We start from the raw sequence: 25,858 nt of genomic DNA on the forward strand, positions 1-25,858 counted from the left end.
CAGCCCCAAGACAGAGGACACACCATTTATTCCCTGCCCAGCGGTGATTTATTAGATTAAACTGGCGGTGATTAAATGCAAGCCGAGGCCCACGAATACAGCAGAGGTGGTGGCTCTCATGAGTATCGGGCGAATAGCTTCCTGTTCGTACCGTAATCATCATGCCAGGGCAGCCCTCCCTGGGCCAACAATGACTGCAGATGTTGGCCATTTCAGTTACCCTTTTTAGTTATTGCCGTTTTTATTTTCACATTAATTTGTACGTGTCAGTGGGTTGGCATGGGCGTAAAGCCAGCTGTCGGAGGGTAAGTAGCAAGCAGTCATTTCAGTCCGTTTCTTCATTATTCTGTGTCCCTGTCAACAGCGTAAGGGAGGCCGTGCTTTTGTTTGAGGCAATTAGATGTTATCTGAGAACATATTAGGGCTCTCCCGCTCGAAAACAAACATGCCTTTGAACACTGGCGCACAGGCGTCGGTTACTGCATTAGTTGAGAAGTTAAACACAATGGAGCGCATGGTTACAACGTGCCAGTGCACACTGCTGTCTGCTCCTAAATGAGCACTAATCCTCTGGTGATAATACGCCATGGGCTGATCAAGGCATGTGAAAAAAAAAAAAGGTTTTATACTTAAAGTAACTTCTCATTTTAATTGTTAAAGTTTTGTAGCCTTTTAGTACAGGAAATGAAAGGGATAGAAAAATTAAATGTTGCGAGCCAGATTTGATATTGCACCACCCACAAACGCACCAAAACAATGCTAATCAAGTCATGGCTTCAACAATCACTTCAATTTCTGAAATAAATTGATACTTTTATTTAGCAAGCATGCATTAAATTGATCAAAAGTGACAGCAAAGGCACAAAATATTTTATTTTCAAGTAAGAGCTGTGCATATAAACGGTTTACAAAAAAATATATATATTAAGCTTAAGAAATGTTTCTTGAGCAGCAAATCAGCATATTAGAATGATTTTCTGAAGGATCATGTGACACTGATGACTAGAGTAATGATGCTGAAAATTCAGCTTCATAATTACATAAAATATATTACAATAGAGAATGAAAATAGAATTTGAAATTTATATTTTTAATTGCAATAACATTTTGTAGTAGTATTAGATTTTATGTACGTTCTACAATAACTGCAGCCTTGGTGAGCATAAGAGAGCAACAACAAAAAAAAAAAAACCTTACTAAACCCAAAACTGTAAAATTACAAAAAGTTGAATAAGATGGGGGAGTTTTATCTCTATATTTGTATAACATGTTAAATGAGGATGAAGCTCCACGTCAGCCTGCTGGCATATTTGGAGCTCAACTTCTGCATCCTCAGCAGCATTTCAGTATTCGACTCCGCCCACCAGCAGACTCCCATGCGGCCAATGACATCGCTGCCTCTCGCCCCTTTACTACTTCATCTGCCAAACGGTGCAGCCTCTTCTCCTTATTTGGTGAGGCGGTGGCATCAGGGGAACGGGTGAGTCAACTGGCCGCCGATCCTTCATGAGGACGGGCGTGGGCTGATTCAGAACAGCTACAGGTACCACCCTCCAGTCTGAGGGCTTTGTGTTGGAGCTGGCGTGGGAGTGGGAGAGACCACAGAGGGTCACGCCAACCCCTGGAAACACAGCGAGAGGAGATGCCTGACCAGAACCATGGAGACAACCCCAGTTCATGTCTCAGCACATACTTAAAGAAAAGAAATTCATACTTCATACAAATCGCGGAATTTTCAGCATCATTACTTCAATCTTCAGTGTCAAAAGATCCTTCAGAAATAACTAATATTCTGATTTGGTGCTTAACATTATTATTATTATTCATGTTGAAAAACGTTGCTGTTTGGTTAAAAAAAAAAAAAAAAAAAGCTGCTTAATATTTTTGTGGAAACCATGATACATTTTAAGTTCAGGATTCTTTGATAAAGTTCAAAACACCAGAATGTATTTGAAATGGAAATCTAGAAAACATTTGTATGTTATATAAACCTCATAAATGTCCTTATTGTCTCTTTAGATTAGATAGATTTTATTTTATCTTTATATTTATTTTTACCTTTACATTTATATATTTTTATCTCCATACTTGAATAGTTGTGTTTATTTTAAAATTAGTTTTTAGGGCAAAGGATTTCCAGCAACAGGTATCAATGGATCTCTTTAAGACCAAAGGCAATAATGAGAATAATAAAAAATAAAACTATACAAAATTATACAAAACTTATTTAAATTATAATCAAAACAAATATCAAAATTATCAATGCAATTTTCAGACTCTATTGTTTGCTGCTTCAAACTGAAAAATCTTGGACAACAATTTTAAAACTCTGATGTGCAGATTATGCTGAATAGACAATATTTACTGAGCAATTTAAAGTGCACAGCCTAAATCAGACGATTGTCTGAAACGTATTCCACACACACAGATGGAGTTTCACGCGAAACATAAGTGTAGGCCTTAGCGATCCACCATTGACGCAAAGAGCAGTGGTAAAAAATGACTAAGTTTCACTGATGTATGAAGCAGGAGGGAGTCCATTTATCAGCGGGCCCTCAGCGGTCGCCTGCTTGGGTCCCTCAAGTCACAGGCCACGACGCTCCCCTTTTGACTGATTAATTAGCCAATCACAAGACATTTTTCACCAGCAGCAGGAGGGTTTATTTCAGCTAATGCTGGGGCCTCGCAAACCGAGCCACGTTCAAGCAAACTCGGCTCTTTCCTTTGGGCCTGCCGGAGTGGAGGGGGCTACAGAGGGGCCGAGGGAGATAAATCACACCCACTCCTCATGACTCCGTACACACTAGCCTACAGCCTAACTAAGGCCCCCGAGAAGAGAACGAGCCAATGAGACAGAAAGAGATGGGGGGGGGGTAAAATAATAAGACATAAGGAATAAATACAGAAAGCTAGAAAAAAAATAAAAATAAAAAAAATAATAATAATAATAGTGATAATAATAATAATAATAATAATAATTGTGAGAAAAGCACAAAAAAAACATTGTAATTCCAAAAGTGCTAGTCGTGAACACCATTCTCCCTGCCTTTGAGATTTTCCCACATCGTTCAGAGCAGAAGGCAGTGATGGATAGCAGCACGGCCCCCAGACAGCGGTCAATGCAGTCTCTCCAACATGCTGGTTAGCAATGGTTCTCAACCCGGGGGCCGGGGCCCACTAGGGGGCCTCTGCAAACTTTGTTGCATTATGGGCTAAAAGTTAGAAAATAAGCTAAAACAGCCAAAAATTAAGAAGCAAGCTGGCACTGTATGTCTTATTTTTATTTGTGACCTCAACTGTAATTTTTATTTATGAAGGATCTATGTCTATGTGGGAATTTTAAAGGTGTGGAAAAGTCAAGGAAATTATTCAAATACTGAAAATATCTGCAATTAATATATTCTTGTTATGTAAGCTCTAAACCATTTTATTAGGTAGAAACTGCTGTGAAATTATGTAAAAAAAAAAACAACAAAAAAAAAAACTACCAAGTCATTCAAATCCATTGGTAATCGAGTAAGCTTAGAGAACGTTAAGTTCTTGGAACTTATGGAATTTATCTTAACTATCTAATTTCAATATTTTTATTATTCCTATCCTGCTTTCAGTAAAACAAAATAATAAAAAAAAAAGAAAATTGAATGAGCAGCTATTACAACAGATGGACCAGAAATATCTTGTCTTTGAGGATAGAGGGCCTTTAATCAAATGGGTTGACACCCACTGTGTTCCACTATTGTCCATCACAATATTTCAAACTCCGCATGTGTTTATGCAAGTAAAAAGGTGGCAACTGGATTTTGACAATTTAGTCACTTTCCATTTTTGTTGAACTTCCTCAGAGATGTGACTTTTCCATCATCATTAATTATGAAACAAATTAAGAAGTGCCTAATTCAAATCAGGACCACAGTGAACAAAAAAAATTTGTAACATAAAAAAACAACAACAACAAAAAAAAGAATACTACTACTATGCCAACGAAAAATAAACAGCTCCATAACAGATTCTTAAATCAAGATAATGAGATCAGCGGCGACTTGGAACGGCCTCCCATGTGCATGCAAGTGTGTGTGTCAAAGTCAGAGAACACTGTGACAAGAGATAAGGGACTGGCAGGAAGCACTGAGGGAAAGAAGGAAAACCCCTGGTGCAAGAGGTGGGAGTGAGGGCGGCCAAGACACAGCAGCAGTGAGATCAGCACTTTGCATGAACACTAACTGAGCAATGCACTTAAAACCCGAAAGTGACACTGATGATACAAGTCTGGTCACAAAAACTCTATGGAACAAGTTGATAATTGCCCTCCTTGCTCAGATTAAATCATTTAAAGCATCAGCTCTACATGTCGTCCCATCGTGAGCCCAGGATGCGTCTACAGCATGCACTGAGGTAAAAAATCTTCCACTGGCCATATCGCTGCACAAGCACACAATGCACACATAAACAACGCCCCCTCATTGGCTTCCTATGCAGGCCTAACTGCCCTTCGCCACCAGCCCTTCGCCACACAGCCTCCTGGGATACCATTGTGAGCCTGTTCAGATTGGTTTTCAATCCGGTCAATGAAGTCCCTTCAGAGCAAGACAATAACACACTGCAACAAAACGATTAGCTGAAGAAAAAAATACAAATTATAGCACACTTTCAAATTTAGGAAAAGCATGAGCTGCTCCTATTGTGTTGCTTTCTCAGTAAAGAGGCAGTTTAGGGGGCTTTAGACCACATACATTAGATGTAGGCCTACTTATAACTGCTATTTCATAAACCACTACCAACCAAGAAGAAAATAAGAAAATTAAACTGAGATTTGTGTGTCAACATGCACATACTGCGACTGTTAAAAAATATATACAATGTTAATTAATATAGGTTTTAAAGGTTGAATGTGGATGTCTAGATAACAGGGTGGACAATAAGCAATATGTAAAATTAGCTAATATATCCAAAATGTAAAATCAACTAATTGAATAACTTATAATAATGTCTAAACAAATATGCTGATTTGGTGCTCGAGAAAAAGTTTTGTATCATTTATTAACATTATTATCAATGCTGAAAACATTTAATTGTTCATTTTTGTGGAAATGTTTTTTTTTTTTTTTCAGGTTACTTTAACGAATAGAAAGTTAAGAATGAGAAATGTAGAAAAATGCAGATATGTAAAAATGCAGATATGATTAGTTCAGCAATCCCTATTTTATCCATTTATCTTGTTTTATCTTTGACTTGAACTTCCTGTAAGGAATAACTTTTTTTTTTTTACCATCTATTTTTTATTTTGTAAATTAAAGACATTTTACATTAAATGCTGACTGATAATCCCCTATTGATATTGTTAGAATATATGCCATTGAAAATGGACACACAAACTGGTCTTCTTTCATTTTTTCACACACTCGATTTAAGAAAATACCAAAATAACCAGCCATTTATATGCTGTATGAGAAGAATCAACATATAACTCAACACTGTCTTTGCACAGCAGCCAAAAAAAACGAGGCAAGCGCCGAGTGTCATGACAACAGTAAAGCAGCTCTGATGTGGCATTTCATTTACAAGCCAAAGCTTAAAACCTAAGCTTACCTAAATCTATTCTTCTGCTGCCTCGCAAGCACTGGTATTTCCTTATGGAAATACAAAATCACACTAAGAACAAAACCCCAAAACTGCAGTATAGTATTTACATTTCAACAAAAAAATAAGCAAAAGATAAGTCTGCTCACAAAATAATAGACGTAGAAATAAATTACAATGCCAAATTCAAGGTGGACTTGCAAAGAAAATACAGACAACATGGGCTGGCAGAGCCGCCATCAAACTGAATCCAAACTAGCCGTGTAAGCCAAAAACTCCACTAAATAATCCCATCAAACCAACTTCTCCAAACCAAGTTTCCAGGGTTTAAAGGGATCATCAGTAATTCTGTTTTTTACTTCTATCACATCCTCCTGTACCTGGGAGATGATGGGGAAATGCGGTTTGATCATGCCCACTAGCACATCATCAGAAATACACTGATTTGACCACAGAGGTGGCTGACAGGACTAGGGGTGAAAGAGGAGAGAGAGAGAGAGTGTAAATCCGTTAAGGGGATTTAAGTGGGATCCCTGCCTACAGTGACTTGTGTGTGGAGTCAGACTGCATGCTATGACACGGCTCATTATCAGCCTGAAACTTGCTTTGAGCGGGTCACGTGAAAGCAGAGGTCAGCGGTGCTTACAGGTGGGCTGGACTGTAAGGTGATAAAGCAATCTGCTGCAACTGCTTTGCTACATCTCAATATTACGCTCATGATTTATGCAGCACTTCAAATGTCCACTCAACATTGAGGAAAGGCTCATTTCAGATCTTAAAGTAACACTAGAGTTCAAGGGTTAGGTCACCCCAAAAAATTTAAATTCGGTCATTAATTACTCACTCTCATGTCATTCCAAAGCCGTAAGACCTTAGTTCATAAAATTTCAGTTTAATGAATGAAGGGTCTATGCAGGGTCAGAAACAGGGCTGCACAATTCATCGAAATTAAATCGCAAAGGCAATAAGTTGCGATTAGCTAGAAGCTGCAATTGCCATGTGCATCTTTCAGTGAAGCACAGTTCTGTGATCAGCGGTAAATCTACATCCAAAGGCCAGAGAGCACTCTTGCGCTGAAACTCCAAATATGCCCTGAAGCTGCAGCTGAATAAACAGAAGATTTAACTTTTAATGTGACTTATAAACACAAGACTACGGCAATATATGGTTTATCGGAGTTTTTATAATTATAATTTTATAAGTTAAGTATATATTTAGTTGATAAATATATATATATATATATATATATATATATATATAAGTTTATAAGATAAGTATATCTATAACGAAATGCTAATCAACATAGCCATTATCACTGCTTAGAATGCAATGAAATATTGTGTCCCTTAATTTTCCTGTTTAAGAAGCCACATCATCTGACAGAAGGATTTATTTCAAACACTTGACTGATGTTATGAAGTGAATTTTGATTTAAAACATGTTATTAAAAGTTGGTATTGTCACATGCTCTCAGATAGCAGCATTTTTACACAGAGCTGTAGTTCTGTGAGGAGATACGCAATCAGCTTTCATTATTGTAAATGATTTCATAATCCTACGATTATATCGTCTGTGATTATGAATAGGGATGCAAGATCATGATTTTTCTTGGCCGATTCAGATACCGAATTCCGATTTTTGTTTATCTTAAAGCAACAAACAAGAAAGAAGGAAAGTGTGCATAAAGGAGATGCTTATTTGGTATTCAATAGGCCAAACTGGCTTTTGTCCATTGAAAAAAATAACCATAACCATCTGAAATTAACGGCAGTATCTGCACAGTAAGTATCCTACATTCAATACAAACATAGATGGTACAGACATCAGCATTTAGCTTTTGTTTTTGAATTGGGTTGAAACTACACATAACTGGCCTTAAATTAAAAGATTAACTGTAACCATGCAAAGTGTTTCATTCGCTTAAAAAAGGTAGGGTAATGATTCACATATATATTTTTTTACTTGAGCCAATGAAAAATAAATAACTAGTCTCCAGTTAAAAAATTAATGTGTAAGTGTGAATCATTACCCATAAATGTTTTAATTGGATGAATGAAAGACTTTTTTTTCACTGTGCTACAGCAGGTGATTTTTTAAATCAAATTAAGTCGATGTATTTTTAAGGTAAAATTAAAAGAATCCTCCTATACAGAACTGACGTTTAGGCTACTTCTGTCTTTTCAAACGTGTATGCAGGTTCTACTTTACAAAAAAAACAAGCATTTCAGTTTTGTCACAGTTTAGTCCATTTCATTTCTCATCCAACATGTGAGAAGTTGAACTGAACATCTCTTCACAGTCTACTCGTGTTCAGGGCGCGGACAGGTACAGATACGCTCACGCAGCTTTAGTGCACAGGAAAGTCTCATATTTGAGCACCAGTACAACAACGCTTCCTGCTATCTGTGCTTCAGACATGTAGCTCTGCACTTCCAGTGCTGATCGGCTGCCCGTGTCCTGCACACAGATTTCGAAATACTTCCACACAAATGACATGATAGCGAATGATTTCAATGTAGTCTGTGCACGCGGCTGCACTTCCGAAAAAATCGGCCAGAAAAACACCAAAAACCGGCCGATTGCCGATCGCGTATTTTAAGCAAAAACCGTCCGGTTCCGATTTATGGCCGGTCAACCGGTGCATCCCTAATTATGAACGTGATTTTGCATAGCTTGTCAGAGAACTATGGCTCTGTCTAGTAAATGCTGCTCCACCTGAAAGCAGTTGATGGATATTTACTACTAATCACAGAACTGGCTTTACTGACTAAATGTGCATAACAATTGCAATTAATCATGTTCGATTAATCATGCACCCCTAATCAGAAAGCTCTCTGATTTCATTAAAAATATCTTAATTTGTGTTCAGAAGATGAACGAAAGTCTTACAGGTTTGGAACGACATGTGGGTGAGTAATTAGTGACAATTTTAATTTTTTGGTTAACTAACCCTTTAACCAACATTTGGGTCTTGGTTATGTTGGTTACCACAAATTTACAGTAACATCCATATTTTTCAAACGTTTGGCAAGAGATAAAACAGAAGTCACTTTCAAACTAAGGATTGTTTAATATGGTTTGTTAATGTGGAAAATCAGTGAAAATTGTGAAATCTGCAAAGGGAAATATTTTACCCTCATAGAAAATATTCAGTGGACTGAGTGGATTCCTATTAAAATTGCAGAATTTTGCCACAAAAATAACAACAAAGGTCTTTGCACACCGCGTCAAAAATTCTCGTCCCAAATGTTCTCACGTTAGAAAATAAATATGACCTCAAGTTGTGTCAATCATGTTTAAACACTGCCTCTGAAACTTTCGTCCATCATAAAGGATTACAAACACAAAAATAAAGCAAAAAAAAAAAAAAACTGTTTTCGGTACCGATACCAGTGAAAATCCACGGTTCTCGGTATCAATTTCGAGTATCAAGTTTTTCTACAAGTAATATAATTATGAAAAACAGTAAACAAGTTTCACCCAAATTTAATTTGTCTTTTAATTAATGAAATGTAAACATTTAAATTTTAAACATGCAAAAAAAATTGTGATTTATTCCTTTAAAAAATAAAGTTTTATTATTTTTTTCCACAGTAGTAGCAGTATCACATACATTCTACTAAATAATAGTAATATCTAGCACAATGCCTTTATGTAAAAATTTACTTTTATTTTGACGGGCTACTTTTATTTTGACACTGGTTTTACTCGGTAAAATGCTTGTGAAGTGACTCAGAACAGTTCTGGTGATGTAGTTTATGTATTTATGTCCTCATTGAGACGGCAGATGCTGAAATTACTGCATCCCAGCTTCAGTCTATGTAGTAACCAAACCATTCATTCATTCACACAAAGACGCGCAGAACATGCAGGATTCATATTTCAACCAACTTTTGCGACTTAACATTTAAAGATAATGGTCCATACGGAGATTTGATTTGATTAATTTATGCTAACTTTGACAAATTCCGTGATTGTCCATATTAAAATGTAAGTTTCATTATCATGACTGGATTTTGAGATTCCGTCTGCGTTTTCTGCTTCATGGAAATCATAGCGCTGTGTGTGCGTCAAGAACCGTGTTGAGCGGGTACTCTGTACCACCGGTACTTAAAGAAACCTGGTACCGTCACATTTTCATTTTTTTAGTATCGACTTGGTACCGAAGTACCAGGTCTTTTGACAACACTATTTCTAACTTTACATGTGGCCGCATATAGTTTTCTATTTGTTTAAATTAAAAAAGGAGGGACAAATGGAAATTTTTCAGAAATCAACATTAATATATAAACTTGAACCTGGAATATTATTGTAACAAATTTTGGAAGAAAAAAAAAAAACGAAAGAAAAGTGTGTTGTAAACTTACACCGCTTACCTCATCTTGGTGTCTTGTCTCTCGTTTCGATCGCTTCCCAAATATACAAGCTAGGTCTGTTTCGCTGCGACTGGACAGGTCCTTTCCTGTGAGAAAAGGTTAAAAACAAGGAGACTTTTTACAGATCTTTGACATTATTCCACACAATAGGACATTTGTGTAAACATTTCGAGTTCTGCTTCAATATCAGGGCAGCAGGGCTCTATTCAACCTGTAGATGCTTCTGCCAAACCTGTCCAACTAACGTGCGCTACTAAATACATCTTTAAAAGATGTTACTGTCAGTTCCTTGTCGATTTAAAAAGAGAACGGTGTTTATTATGCATTTCACAAACGTCTGGAGAGATGAAAAGGAAACGTTTCCGGTCGCAACCTGTTGACAAATGGATATATTTTTCTAGTGGCCTTCAACTGTGTAAACTATTGATTTAAATGGACAAGGGTCACTGGACTGTTTTGAACTCCTACCGAGAGAAAAGGTTAAGAGGTAAAAGAGGGCACATTGTGTGGTCGCAGGGGATGAAACGGCTGAGGAAAAACAAATGGTGCAGGGCTTGCCCCACCTCAAACCTCCCGTTTTCAAGCAGCTCAAAGGCTCCAGGAGTGCATGGGCGCCCGTCTCAGCTGTGAGTCCTGTTCGTACAGCTGCATCCTCTTCCTCCAAGCAGCTCCTGATAACACTTGCTTATTTATTGCTCTAGGGTCTTTTTCAGCATGGCTTTCAAAGGGGAGACCTTGCCTTCAAGTAACCAAGGTATCCTGTAAGCAGCCTAAACAAAAGGCCAGGCCGAACATTGAACACAGTGGACAACAAGTTGAGCCCCAAATAGACCTTTTTACTTTTGGAAAAGAGATCTATCAACTAACAAAAGGTTAGTTGTGGGCACAACTACAAATGCCACTGGAAACCTTCACAGGTTTAACCTAACTAAAATTGAACATTTTGAGTCATGTTCTGATCACTTTTGCTTTTTCCATATAATTGAAAGGAATGGGGACTGAGGGTTTTAAACTTCAAACATATGTTAAAAAAAAAAAAACACCACGAAAACCTGTCTGTAGGGCTCAAGTGTTCTATTCAAAAGTCTAATGACAGCTTTGTGTCCAAAACCACACTGAAATTTTAAGGGGTCATGAGAAATCAATTTTGCCTTGATCTTTTCGCAAATAATAGGTATTTGTACCAATAAAACATCCTGCAAGTTTCATAGCTTTAAAAATCCTCCTCATTATAAACAGCATTTATTAAATCAAGCTTAAAAAATTTTCTGTTCTGGATCTGAACACTGACACTTGATTACGGAGAATGCTAGTGTCATGTCGCGTCCTAAGCAAATAGAAATCAATGATGCTATGTCGTCTACATTGGAACAATGTTCGCATGACAATGATCAAATGCAATAGCGAGTGGGCCTTGATATTTTTCATATGCTACAAGGTTAGCCAATCATAACAGTGGTTGGTCCCTGAAAACCATTAAATGGCCCACCACTTAAAACAGGTCATTTTAGAGAAAGGGTCAGAATGAGGGTTGGAGAAAAAAAAGTAAACCTTAAGGAATATATTTGTAACAATAAAAACTCCGTAATCTTCGGGAAGAAGGAGGCAGGAACCGGCGGACAATCAAATTGAAACTTTAATTAAAAAATAAACATAAAACAGCGCAACAGCCCCTCGCGGACGACTGTCGCGCACAAATAAAAAGCAAACACAAACTAAAACCCAGGCCTGGTCCTCTCTCGTCCTTCACTGTCGTCGTTCCTGTTTTATATCCTTCCATCTCCTCCGTGGGACTCGAGACCGGTGAGTGTCGCAGGTGTTGTTCATCTCCAATCACTCCACCGGCCTTGCTCCTGTTCCCACGGCTCTCGGCCCCGCCCCACTCGTCACATACCCCCAATCACCCCTCGCAGGCCGGGGGGGTACCCACGAGACTGCGCTCTACTCGACTCCTTTAACCCTTATGCGTTGTTGGGGACGTTTTCGTCCACTAGGGGGTAAAGTTGAGTCTTATTTCGGCCACAACTTTCTCTGTGTTTGAGTCAATGGAATGATTTTTGGTGAAAAATCTTATTTTGACCCATATTTTGGGAAAATGCTTTGAAATTACACTGTGGGCAAATTCACTACCCTTTCGTTATGTTCGTGGATGAAAACATCCACTAAAATAAACTGCTGTAAAAATGTATCAGATAAAAAAAAAAAATTCAAATTTTCGTTTTGCATAAATCTGTTAATCAACTTCAGTCCTGATCAAAACTACCAAATGTTAAAATAAAATCCAAGATTTTAACTCTTTAATTACCAAGTTCATAAATGATGTCACTGATTTGGAAAAAAAAAGACACACATAAAATTACATATTTTCAATATAAAAAGTGATTGTGGACTATTTTTTTTTTACCTTTTATCACAGTCTTGGGCATGTCAAAGATTAGTAACAAGATTGGCTTTGATGCATTGTTAGTTTTTGTGCAGCATTAGATTTTAATTTTTTCTCCCTCATTTGTTGTTGGTGGCTGTTTTTGCCCAGTTGACTTCCATTATAACGACATTTTTTGATTTCAAAGCCATGACACCATATACAGGTCCTTCTCAAAAAATTAGCATATTGTGATAAAGTTCATTATTTTCCATAATGTAATGATAAAAATTAAACTTTCATATATTTTAGATTCATTGCACACCAACTGAAATATTTCAGGTCTTTTATTGTTTTAATACTGATGATTTTGGCATACAGCTCATGAAAACCCAAAATTCCTATCTCAAAAAATTAGCATATCATGAAAAGGTTGGCAAGCCACTTTTGAACCAGAAACAGCGGCAGAAGCGCCTGACCTGGGCTACAGAGAAGCAGCACTGGACTTTTGGACAAATTTTGCATGTCATTCGGAAATCAAGGTGCCAGAGTCTGGAGGAAGACTGGGGAGAAGGAAATGCCAAAATACCTGAAGTACAGTGTCAAGTACCCACAGTCAGTGATGGTCTGGGGTGCCATGTCAGCTGCTGGTGTTGGTCCACTGTGTTTTATCAAGGGCAGGGTCAATGCAGCTAGCTATCAGGAGATTTTGGAGCACTTCATGCTTCCATCTGCTGAAAAGCTTTATGGAGATGAAGATTTCGTTTTTCAGCACGACCTGGCACCTGCTCACAGTGCCAAAACCACTGGTAAATGGTTTACTGACCATGGTATTACTGTGCTCAATTGGCCTGCCAACTCTCCTGACCTGAACCCCATAGAGAATCTGTGGGATATTGTGAAGAGAAAGTTGAGAGACGCAAGACCCAACACTCTGGATGAGCTTAAGGCCGCTATCGAAGCATCCTGGGCTTCCATAACACCTCAGCAGTGCCACAGGCTGATTGCCTCCATGCCACGCCGCATTGAAGCAGTCATTTCTGCAAAAGGATTCCCGACCAAGTATTGAGTGCATAACTGAACATAATTATTTGAAGGTTGACTTTTTTTGTATTCAAAACTTTCCTCTTATTGGTCGGATGAAATATGCAAATTTTTTGAGACGGGCATTTTGGGATTTCATGAGCTGTATGCCAAAATCATCAGTATTAAAATAAAGACCTGAAATATTTCAGTTGGTGTGCAATGAATCTAAAATATATGAAAGTTTAATTTTTCTCATTACATTATGGAAAATAATGAACTTTATCACAATATGCTAATTTTTTTAGAAGGACCTGTAATCATGCATTCTTGATTGTTTGTGGTTTTCCCTTTTGGGAAGAGGTAAAAAAATTTATTTTTACAGTTGATCACTAGGTGGGACCATTAACCCTTTAGATAGGCCTGTGCAAAAAAAGGCTTAGTTTCTGGCTTGTATATGGAGTTATATGGAGTATAACAGCAAATTGTAGTGTGTGTGTGTGAGAGAGAGATAGATAGAAAGAGAGAGTGTGAGAGAGACCTTTGTGCACTTACCTTGATGTATCTGAAAAAATGCACCTCATGCTCTCAGAACTACATGGAGTAAACAATAAAAAAAGAAGTGCGTTTATGCACCTGCTGCCTTTTGATGGTGAAAAGTACGGATGGCCTATGTGTGAAATGCTCGTCTTTTCTTGATGGTAAAGCCAGTTTAAAACCTTAAAATCCTGTAAAAAAATCTACTTTGCATCAAATTTATGAACAATGTATTATGAACCAAAATGCAATACCAACTTCAAATAAGCTGCAGCTCGCTGGAGGGGTCAAGCAGCATAATAATTTCTAAAACTTCAGTACAAGTCAAGCCCTTTCTCGTGTTGCTTGCTGCTCTTCTCACCATTAAATGACCAGCAGGATGGCATGCAAGTGTTTAAATCCACATACTTTGCTTTTGTTTAGTCTATACTTATCATCACAATTAAAAGGCAGCAGGTGCATAAATACACTTTTGTTTACTCCATGTAGTTCTGAGAGCTGAGGTGTACATTTTGAATTTCTAAAATACATCAAGGTAAGTGTGCAAAGGTCTCTCTCACACACTCTCTCTCTCTCTCTCACACACACACACACAATATAATATGCTGTCATACTCCATATAGCTTCATATACAAGTCAGAAACTAAGCTTTTTTTGCACAGGCCTATCTAAAGGGTTAATGGTCCCACCTAGTGATCAACTGTAAAAAATAACACGTTGCCTCTTCCCAACAGGGAAAACCACCAACAATCAAGAATCTCACACACACACACACAAACACACAAACACTATAATTGCTGTTATACTCCATATAGCTTCATAAACTAAGCCTTTTTTTGCACAGGCCTATTTAAAGGGTTAATGGTCCCACCTAGTGATCAACTGTAAAAATAACAAATTTGACCTTTTCCCAAAAGGGAAAACCACAAACAATAAAGAATGCATGATTATATGGTGTCATGGCTTTGAAATCAAAAAATGTCGTTATAATGGAAGTCAATGGGGCAAAAACAGCCACCAACAACAAATGGAGAAAAAATTGAAATCTGATGCTGCACAAAAACTAAAAATGCATCAAAGCCAATGTTGCTACTAATTAGGGCTGGGATAAACGATTATTTTTTAAACGATTAATCTAGCGATTATTTTTTTCGATGCATCGATTAATCTAACGATTAATTATTTCGGACCGATTCGACTACGATTATCTCCCCATTAATTGACTATAGTGATGCACCGAAATGAAAATTCTGCGCCGAAACCGAAAATTTAGGATGCACTTGGCCGAAAACCGAAACCGAAAATGGCTTCTTTTAAAAACGTATATATATATTGCTTGGATTTAATGGATCTGAATTGAAAAATCACAATATAATAATCAAACTTTTATTAACAGTTACATAACAAAACAAAATATTTTTTACAATAAATATAAATAATAATTATTCTTCAAGTTTTATGTTCCATCAAATAAAATAGTTTTTTTTTAAATTGTGCAAAAAAATCCACAATTTTGGAGATTTTTGCAGAACAAATGTTACATATTGCAACTTTGGTGTCCTCTCGTATAGGGCTGTCACTTTTGTGAAAAAAAAATCCTGTTCGATTTTTGAGACATAGGCAAAGTGTTCATTGAATCGTTAGTAAATTGCCTATATTTGGCGTTGATCCGTTTTTCAATGCCAAATATAGGCAAATCCACCGACAACTAAACAGGCATTAGGGCGAACGTAAAGAGGGCGCTTGAGACGCGCACAAGTCAGCAATGTGGACTGCCATAACATCAATGAAAAACATTACTGAAGGCTACATTGATATTATGCACTAATAGGCTCTGTGTGTGTGTGTGTGTGTGTGTGTGTGTGTGTGTGTGTGTGTGTGTCAGAACCTGCAGTTGCTGTGTGACGCGCGTTCGCTGCGAGCGTATAGTGACGAGCTGGACGCGCTCCGAGAGAAGGCCGTTAAAATCGATTCCCTGTTTTTGTTTTCGTAACTTGTGTTGGTTGGTCCGATCGATTGTGAAGCTTTTGTGACAAGCTTTTTTTGATTGTGACAGCTCTTTGACATGCTTAATCTTTGATAGGCAGACGCGTGATAACAGCTCGACCGTGAGTGAAACCTAAGCGCTTGCTCACGGATGGGAGGGGCGAGTGACATTCATTTTCGGTTTACGTTTTCGGCTGTTTTTTTTATTTCGGGCCGAAACCGATAATGCCATTTCGGCCGAAATTTCGGTGCACCCCTAATTGACTACTAACAATTTATACATGTTGATTTACATAGCTGAATGAAAAAAAACATTAATTCCTTAAAATTACAAAATAAAAGACTGACTAAGAATGCATTACTTTGCACTTGTATAGAGATAGCATTCAATAAAACCTTGAAGCCTTGAAAAGACATAGCTTACTGAAACAAGCTTACTGAACACATAGGGCCTAGCTTACTGAAAAAAAGTTCTTCTTTCAGATGAAAATAACAACTTGATGTCTAGCATTCAATAAAAAAGGTCACCCAAAATACTTGTTTAGAGCAATTGAAAGAATACAGTAACAAATGTAAACTTGAGGGCTTTAAGCTAATACAGAGAGTGTTTTTTTACAGAGAGTGCCAGCAGCCTGTCATGGAGAAAAAAAAATCTCCGAATGCTCCACGTGAAACTTTGGCGTTCCGCCCTTTTTCTATTGTGTCTAATGATTTTGGTTAATATGCACGAGAGAGCGAGTGAGAGAGAGAGAGAGAGAGAGAGAGAGAGAGCAAGACAGCGCTCGTGTAGTTTGAAGACTGTGAGTGCGCGAACGCGCGTGAAACTTTGGTGTTTTTCTATCGTGTTTAATGATTTTGATTAATATGCACGAGGGAGAGAGAGAGCAAGAAAAGCTCGTGTTGTTTGAAGACTGTGAGTGCGCGCGCGCAGCGGGGCTCTCTCTCGTACGCGCCCTGTCAGGCGCAGTACAGTCATTCTATTCTACATCACTCACCGATCAAATAAGGCTTTGACAGCCACCAAAAAAAAAGATCAATGCAGAAAAACCCCTGGATTGGTTATATAACGTTGGACAGAATGTTGATCTGGCCATCACGTATATTCAGCGAACATAAGGTAAACGTTTTGCAAACGTTTTTTAGAGAAATAAAAACAGGTCGACGAATCGATGCGCATATTTTGCGTCGATGTATTTTTTGCGTCGACGTCATCGATGACCTCGACGCGTTGTCCCAGCCCTACTACTAATCTTTGACATGCCATAGACTGCTATAAAAAGTAAAAAAAAATATCCAGCCACAATTACTTTTATATTGAAAATAAGTCATTTTGTATGTTTTTTTCCCCCCAAATCAGTGACATCATTTATGAACTTGGCAATTAAAGAGTTAAAATCTTGGATTTTTTTTTTAAACATTTGGTAGTTTTGATCAGGACTGAAGTTGATTAACAGATTTATGTAAAAATATGAATCTGATACATTTTTACACCAGTTTAACTGAGTGGATGTTTTCATCCCGAACATAACGAATGGGTAGTGAATTTGAACAATGCACAAGGGTTAAGTCACTGAAAGTCTTTCCATACAGTCAAAATCACTGTGACTGAATAATTGAATCAGAGTTAAATGCAAGAGCTAGACCAGTCCAATTCATAATCATGCAGGTCAGTTTTGTGAACTAAATCAACTGATTCTTCTTAAAAAAAAAAAAAAAAAAAAACAACAAGGAAAAAAAAAACATTGGGAATCAGACATTTTCCGTAAATGTTTTCAGCATTTCTGGAGCTTGTCAGCACTAGTCCTCAATTAATCTCATTATATTGAAAATATAGCATGGATATTCTTCAAAGCAAAACTATTTTGTGGTAAACTATTCCTTTCACCAAAAACAAACTCTTAAAAGTGTCTGAAAACCCAAACCACAGAATAGTGGTTATAGTCTACTGGTGCACACAAGGACAAGGTTATGAAACCCTGCTGGAAGCAAGATCACCGTTGAGATGGCAACAAATGTGACAGAACTCTGGCCAAACCAGATTAGCAATCACAGAGGCTTTTTCAGATCGACTTGCTAATCTGACAAGCGAAATACTAATTGACTGCCTCATAAGACACCTGGATAAATTCTAAACTGTAACCTTTAAGCTGTAAACAAGGAAAAATTATTTTCTGGAACAAGAAGAGAAGGTGACAAAAAAAGATGAGGGGGTGTTCTTTTAACTGGCCGAGCAGGAACTATAATGATGAAAATATTATATCGGATGGTTGGTTTCTGAAGCAAAATCAGGTCAATAATTAATAAAGGGGGTCCAAACTTGTTCGGTTCATCTGTGTAACAGCTTGACCCACTCAGTCCCTAAGATGATGAAGTGCTTGAGGTTCAACTCACATCAAGAAATTCTGGATCAGTTGATAAATGTGCAGCCAATTAAATCTGGGTTACTGGTTTACACTGCTCATGTCTAAGCTGAGTGCGGGAGACGGTGGTGCCTTTCTCCTGTTCTGAAACTCATCAATCTTTAAAACAGGCAACCTCGCCGCTACCACAGCCCAAAACATCTTCATGAGATTGAGAGAAATATATGAAGTCACACCACCTTTATACCTGACAAAAGACAATCAGCAACAAGAGGATACTCAACACCAAGAGGCCTCTGTACACGACATTTAGGTTGTTAGTAGTCAAAAGTTGACAACTACTCACTTTATTGCTGTTTTTAGAATAAAGATCATCTGAATTATTAAATAAAAATATCAAAATTATTTGGCGTTTAAAAAACAAAAACAATACTTTTTATTTTAATTTTCTACAAAATAACAGACCATTGCTTAGATAAAGGGAATATGTAATTTTAATACAACAAATAATGTATATATAATAAATTTTATATATAATAAATACAAAAATATATGAAAGAGACAATAAAATTACAATTTAAATTATGATTTTTTTATTCTGAAAAAAAGATTCTTACAAATACAATTCAAAATGTGGGGACAGAATTATTTTATTTGAAAAAAGAAAAAGCGAATACTTATTTAGCAAGGATGCATTAATTTGTTCAAAAGTGACTAAATAAAATATACAAAAATAAAGGCTGTTCTTTTAAACTTTCAATTAATTAGAGCATCCTAAAAAAAGATCACCATTACCACAAAAACATTAAGCAGGACAACCATTTACAACATCAATAATTAGAATAACAAAAATATGAAGAAATGCTTCAAAACAACATATTAAAATGATAATGAATGTTGAGAATGTTGAAAATTCTGCTTTTCAAATCACAGAAATAAATTACACTTAAAAATAATATAATTTTACAATATATTTGGAAATATGATCATTTATTTATTTTTTACTGTATTTTGTACTTATATATGCAGCCTTTTGTAAGTATAAGAGGCTTCTTTTAAAAACATTTAAATACTGAGGCCCAAACCTTTTAACAGTAGTGTGTGTATAAGGATAATTTAGTTTTAAAAACCTATTTCAATCATCTAAACACGTTATGATGATAGTACACTGGTATATAAGAGAGCTTATTGGTCTCCATACTGAAGTATTTACATTTCACATTTACTTTAAAATGAGAAGCACGTTTTTAAGCAATAGATATTACTAGTTCATCTGTTTAGTCAATTAAAGGCCTTAACCTAGCTTTGATGAGGCGGACTCAGGAAACGTACAAAAGGTGAAGCCTTCTATGGGTTACAGAGCAACCAATATCAGCAAAAGGTGATCCAATCAACAAAGCCTCCACAGGGGAGATGGACAGAACCCAGACGCTATGACACAACCAGCCAACAGCCATGACAACAAACTACAAACCCATTAGCAGTTGTAACAACCAGTGTCATGTTTTCAAAGACATCTTAGTTCCACTTTCAGACACAGCAACATAAACTTTGAACACAATGTTATAGATCAAATTACAAAAACACATTCTATTTCCAATAGATAATAAGCAAACTAACAAACAGTATTATCGGTTGCGTGTCTAATAACTGCTGTCCGGGGGATGCATTTTATTTCCAGTCTTCAAGTACTTTTTCAGATGTTAACTCTATGGCTAGTAAGTTGTTACGCTGTTCATTTTTGTTTGCAGAAACAACATTGTATCGCTACACATGTTTGACAGCTCTGGCGTGACGAAACGCGTAAAAACGATGCATTAAAAATGCTGTACCTTCGATTGTTGACGGCGTAAAAGTTTGAGAGCTGAGATTTCTTTCAGTGATAGTGTTGAACAGGGGACTTTTCCCACACGTGTTCCCTCAACCACACAAAAATAAATAAATAAATTAAAATACACTTATATTGGTGAATCCTTTCCTTTAGAATGAAATGCAACATTATTAATGCGTACAAAAACGGTTTATAATATCGCAAAAATGTTTCTGTGCATTAAAACAGTTCAGTGCAGAGTATCATCCGGTTGGGCTACGGAGTTGAGAGAACGAGCTGCTTAAGCAAGAGTCGGCTGTTTTCAAAACCTAGTAAGCTGCCTAGATAGGCAGCATATTTGAGCATCACCGAAAGAGAAAATGTCAGTATTTCATTGAGACTTGAGATTAAATAAACTGCTTAAGTATTGTAGATCTTGTATTTTTTAATTTTCACATGCAGTTGCACATTGTCGGTTAAAAACAAGAAAGTGGCTGGTAAAAACATTGAGTGGCTGGTAGATTTTGAAATCCACCGGCCACTAAAAAGTTAATTTCCATGCCTGCCTTTTACTGTTAACATCTTAATACTTAAGGTTTTAGAATGTGAAGTCTTTTACTAATGAGCATGAGTGATGCTTTTTCACCTCAGGAAGTCACAAAATGTGACTTATGGAGGCAAAGGGCAGCTATAACCAATCAAAGTTGAGCTGAGGTCACGGACATGAGGTTAGTGAGGTGGCCCAATTACCACAGGGGGTCGTGATGAGGTTGTGTCCGTCTCAAGAGACCTGAGACACATCCACTAAGACTAAGGTCTTCCTTCTTGTATTTAGACAAAAGCTATAAAAAGAACACATAGACAACGACAACAACAACGTTAACATTGTTTTGGATGCGGTGTTATCTGTGGGACTCATCAGGTGCTGATTGAGGCCATTTTGAGAAGTAAGTGCGCTGGCCCGTGCTCCTCACAGGAAACAGGAAGTCAAGCTTAGGAGCGGTATGCAACAGTGTCCTCTCAGGTGATAAGAGATGACGAATTTTTGACAACATTCCTGACATTTTCTATAAACATCCATCATGGAAAATTAGAGTCTAAAAATACCACCCTTAAAAATGTCAAAGCATCAAGAATGCAAAACCTGAGGGCAATTAAATTTCCCACTCATAAAGACCTCCAACAAACATCAGGGCGCTGTGCTTCCCATGCTGGGAAGGATGTGAGGCTTTCAGCAGAGGTCAACAGTACGTGACAAAACATGCAGGGAGATCGTTCAACTGCCAGATCAAACTCAGGTTAACATGATAGTCAGAAAACTCGGAGCTTCATGATGTTCTGTACTGGGGCGGACGGCCGGCCTTCTGGTTGAGCTGACCGCACAATTTGATCATGCTGATCTACTGCAGCGCTGACCCGTGAGCTTTTACTACATGAGCCAAAGCATACAAAGTTCAGCTACTGAACACAGGAAGTGATGGATGGGGGGCTTAATTTATAAAGGAAATTGAAAAATAATACAACAACAACAAAAAAAAAAAAAACTGGCTTGGCTTCGTGAATGTTTTTCAAATTAACACGTCATGCAAGTTGTTTGAACAAAAGAAAAGAAACAACTTTTTACCACCAGACGTAAATAGACAGGTCTGACTACACAGAGAGCAACTCAAGTGATTTCTTTGTGAAAAGGTCAATCGCAGAATAGAAGCACACAAATTATTATTATTATTATTAATTATTAGTAGGGGGCCGTGGCAAATTTCCAAGGTGCCTCAAGAGGATAATTCAAGCATTAAAATAAGACAAAAACTAAAATTCAAGATACTTTAAGTTTTCACTTCATTGAAAAACCAAATAAATATATTAAATATATTAAATAAATATATTAGGAAGTCTAAATTTAACAGTATTATCAGTTACAATTGTGAAAAAATTTAATAAAAATAAAAATCCTTGTCCAGTACATCAAAAAAAAAGGGAAAAAAGAAAGGTCATGGGGTCTACTGTATAAATATTGTTGTGGACAACGAGGCACCTTGGAGTCAAAAATGTTGAAAACCACTGTTTTACAGCAAAGTTTTCTCAAAATAAAATCATGCAATATAATAGCTGATCTGGAAGACGTTATGACATTGAGTGACTCACCTTTAGTGAATTTCATGTAATGGACCCTTTTCTTGGACGTCTTTGACTTCTCCTCCAAACTAAAACCCTGTTCCTGAGTGGGGTCTGAAAAAATACAAAAACAGTAGAAATTCAAATAAGGAAAATTATAAAATAAAGAAAGGTTATCACACATAAGGCAACACACTCCTAAAGCATAAGAGAAATGAAAACAGATTTTTCTCAACATGACAATGATCACATCACGTTTCATGTCATTTTAACATCACAATAGCACCACCTAGTGAACACTGGGCAGAAATCAAATGTTTCAAAGCTGCAATGATAAATATCCCAAGGTTCAAATGGGCTGCTCTCACTTGTAATTAAATTTACCCTTTTTTTTGTGTGTGTGGTGGTGCTTTGCACTTCATGTTTAAAATTCAGCTTACTGTCAGTGTTGTTCTGTCCATGGCAGTTATTAAGTTCAGCAAGGAGCTGATTAAAATCATCCTGGTGAGCAATCCAGTTATCCTAATAACACAAAAAACATCATCAACAATGACTGAAAAAGCACAAAACAGAACAAATAATCTCAAAGCCAAGAAAACAGGAAGTTCCTCACCTCGTTGTTTACTGAAGTGCCCAGCCCCAGGCTGTTGTTCTTGACTTTAACCTTGATGTGTTCTGTAGACCCCTGTTCACTCTTGCCAAGACCCTGCCACACAAACAAACCAGGAAAAACACATGAATATAATGATACAGTTAGAACCATAACTTTTACATTACTAAGCAAGACACTTTTCTTTTAATTACTGTTCACTGATTTTTCATTCACCACACACCACTAGTGAAACAAGAGGAAAACTGATCTCCACTGATTTTAATCTTATTGCATTCTGAAATTCTAGATGTGAGGTCTTTAATGCTAAAATGTATATTTTGTTAAATAATGTGTTAAGTCGGTTACTTTTCCTTTGGACCAGCCCATGCGTTCCAGCATTTTCTGTCCAAATTTGGACTCATCGTTGCTCCATGCACTGTTCCTGGGGTCCACAGACCACTTTTGCTTACGACGAGCTTATGAAATATCAAAACAATAATATTATGTTACAATCTCTAAATAGTAAAGCACTGCGATTAAAGAAAAAAAAAACATACACTTTAATGTTACTTTTGTATCAGAGACCTTTATCACAAAACTTGTGTGTCTATTAGATACAGCATAAAACTGAATATACGAATCTGACAACTCATGTGTGTCCCTGAACCACAAAACCTGTCTTAAGTGTCAATTTGTCGAAATTGAGATTTATACATCATCTGAAGGCTGAATAAGTTTTCCGTTGATGTATGGTTTGTTAGGATCAGACAATATTTGCTTGAGATACAACTATTTGAAAATCTGGAATCTGAGGGTGCAAAACAATCTAAATACTGAGAAACCCGCCTTTGAAGTTGTCCAAACGAATTCTTAGTAATGTATATTAATAATCAAAAATTAAGTTTTGATATATTTGTGGTAGGAACTGTTCAAAATATTTTTATGGAACATGATCTTTACATAATATCCTAATGATTTTTGGCATAAAATAAAAATCGATCATTCTGACCCATACAATGTTGTTTTGGGTATTGCTAAAAATATACCCCAGCGTTTTAAGACTGGTTTTGAGCTCCAGGGTCACAAATTCGATCTTATATTAAAGAGCCACGATGGCTAGCCTGCTAGCAACATGCTTAACAACGTGGCGGAACGCAAGAATGACTTTAATATACTATATTCATCCAAATAAAATACACATTGCTAATACAATCTTACAAAAAATGGCAACTAATGTTTTAAAACTTATAAGACTAGCCTAAAATACATTTTAACTTGCAAACTCACGTTCGGCAAGCATAGACATCTTGAGGGGTCCTTGAACACGTGGAGGAACAGGCAGGTCGTCCAATTTGTGCCTGGTTGAAATTAATGTATTGTATAAATTAACCTATTCATGTCTGGCGTCAAAAACTTTACAGTATTATTATATAATATGCTATTATTTAAAACCCACAACAAACTATAACAAACACGAATTTAGATTAAGCCATCAATAAAAGTATTCGTATGCACTAGTAGTATATATTTTGTAACAGTAGATGGCGTAAGTTGGTTAACTATTAACTACTTCGAATCGTGTGTAATTTAATTAAATAACTATTATTGTCCGCTTAAGGATCTAATTTTAGCTTTAGAGACTTGTTTTTGAATTTAATGTAACTTAATTTCATTATAACAGTAGTGGCTATCAAGCTTTAAAGCTAACTGGTTTTCATGGCACGTAAGTTAATGCTTAAATGACATAATATTTTCACAGTAATTAAAATGACATTAATATCAAAGGTTAATATTAAGTAAATACCTAAATTAAACCCTCCATACCTGCCCTGTGTTAATGTGGTCCGTATGTACAGTTTACAAATAAAATGAGTTTATTCTGAATCAAGTGTTTTTACTGAGCAATTTCCACAATGACTGTTTCTCTCTCGGTTCTCTGAAGTGATTACCACAACATCCCAGATACTGAGGACACTGTCTGAACAAATGGATCAGATTTAATCACTTACTAAATTACACTGTGGACAGTCTGTGCCAAAGATCAGATTTGGATGCAGTGTTAAACAAGATACTCTTACGAAAACTAAAACTGCAGACTCATAAGGCCAAGAAATAAAAGGCTGCCTAATGGCCAGTAGTACACTTTACTGTCTTTCAGAGGTGGGTAGAGTACCCAAAAACTGTACTCAAGTAAAAGTAAAAGTACTTCTAGAAATATTTACTCAAGTAAAAGTAAAAGTACTAGTCTTGAATAGTTACTTGAGTAAGAGTAAAAGAGTATTGGCTTAAAAAATCTACTCAAGTAGTTAGTTACTAGTTACTTTGGGTCATATATACTGAGCCTATTTTTATTTAGATATATAGATAAAATGTATGTAATGTATGTGTGCGTGTATAAATGTATATATGTCATCAGCCTTTACTCCAATTTATGTAATTTATTATAAAACCCTGTCTGTTTACTTAAGTAACAGATATAGGTGTCATGCCATAACATATTTTTAATACGACTGACTTTATATTAAATGTGAATTTAACATTGAAAGTTAATGTGATATAAATATTGCTACTAATCTTTCATTGTTCAGAAAGAGAGCAAATAACATTTACATTATTAAAGATAATTTTCACTGACAGTCTAGATTTCAATCACTCTCAGAATCTCCCATTAAAATCACTGAAACTGTTAACACTGTGAAATCAATATCTTAATTAAAGATTCGTACACACATCTGCACTTTGTTGTTTCTGACGAGAGAATTCGCCAGAAAGAGGTATTCAGTCAGGAGCGAGTGAAGGAAGCACCGGCATTTTAGCGATGACTCATCTGAACGCCTCTGATTGGCCAATGCTTTAATAAGCTCAAAAGAATCATGTGTGATTGGTTAAAATGCGCAGCGCTGTATAAACGCATCTATCTCTGGCTCAGCGCCAGCAAGCAATCACAGATCTGAATTTAGCAGCTGATAATATGACTCGCTGAACGTACTTGCACCAGTGTGATTGTATTAAAATTAATAAAATCTTAATCGGCTATTTTTTGTCTTTTGGAAGCTGCATTCAACTTGACTCCCCTCTGTTATAAGCCACACACGTACAACAAACTAATGTCACAGTGGT

The 25,858-nt window shown here is 36.7% G+C and overlaps 1 protein-coding gene across 2 annotated transcripts in view; it reads right to left on the reverse strand.

The window, feature by feature from the left end:
• Positions 1-24,155, reverse strand: part of LOC132107307 (PIN2/TERF1-interacting telomerase inhibitor 1-like) — a 34,132-nt gene extending 9,977 nt beyond the window's left edge. The window contains exons 1-6 of one of the 2 annotated variants that reach the window (XM_059513543.1): positions 24,026-24,155; positions 23,105-23,214; positions 22,760-22,852; positions 22,587-22,668; positions 22,177-22,260; positions 9,945-10,039 (exon numbers count right to left, since the gene is read on the reverse strand). In XM_059513543.1, the coding sequence (XP_059369526.1) occupies positions 9,945-10,039; positions 22,177-22,260; positions 22,587-22,668; positions 22,760-22,852; positions 23,105-23,214; positions 24,026-24,044 (483 nt within the window). In that variant the 5' untranslated portion in view covers positions 24,045-24,155. The remainder of the gene's footprint in view (positions 1-9,944; positions 10,040-22,176; positions 22,261-22,586; positions 22,669-22,759; positions 22,853-23,104; positions 23,215-24,025) is intronic. The other variant, XM_059513544.1, reaches the window with a different exon arrangement.
• Between the last annotated feature and the right edge of the window lie 1,703 nt (positions 24,156-25,858).

The sequence above is a fragment of the Carassius carassius genome, chromosome 27, assembly GCF_963082965.1.
Source record: "Carassius carassius chromosome 27, fCarCar2.1, whole genome shotgun sequence".
In the NCBI taxonomy this organism is placed as follows: Eukaryota; Metazoa; Chordata; class Actinopteri; order Cypriniformes; family Cyprinidae; genus Carassius; species Carassius carassius.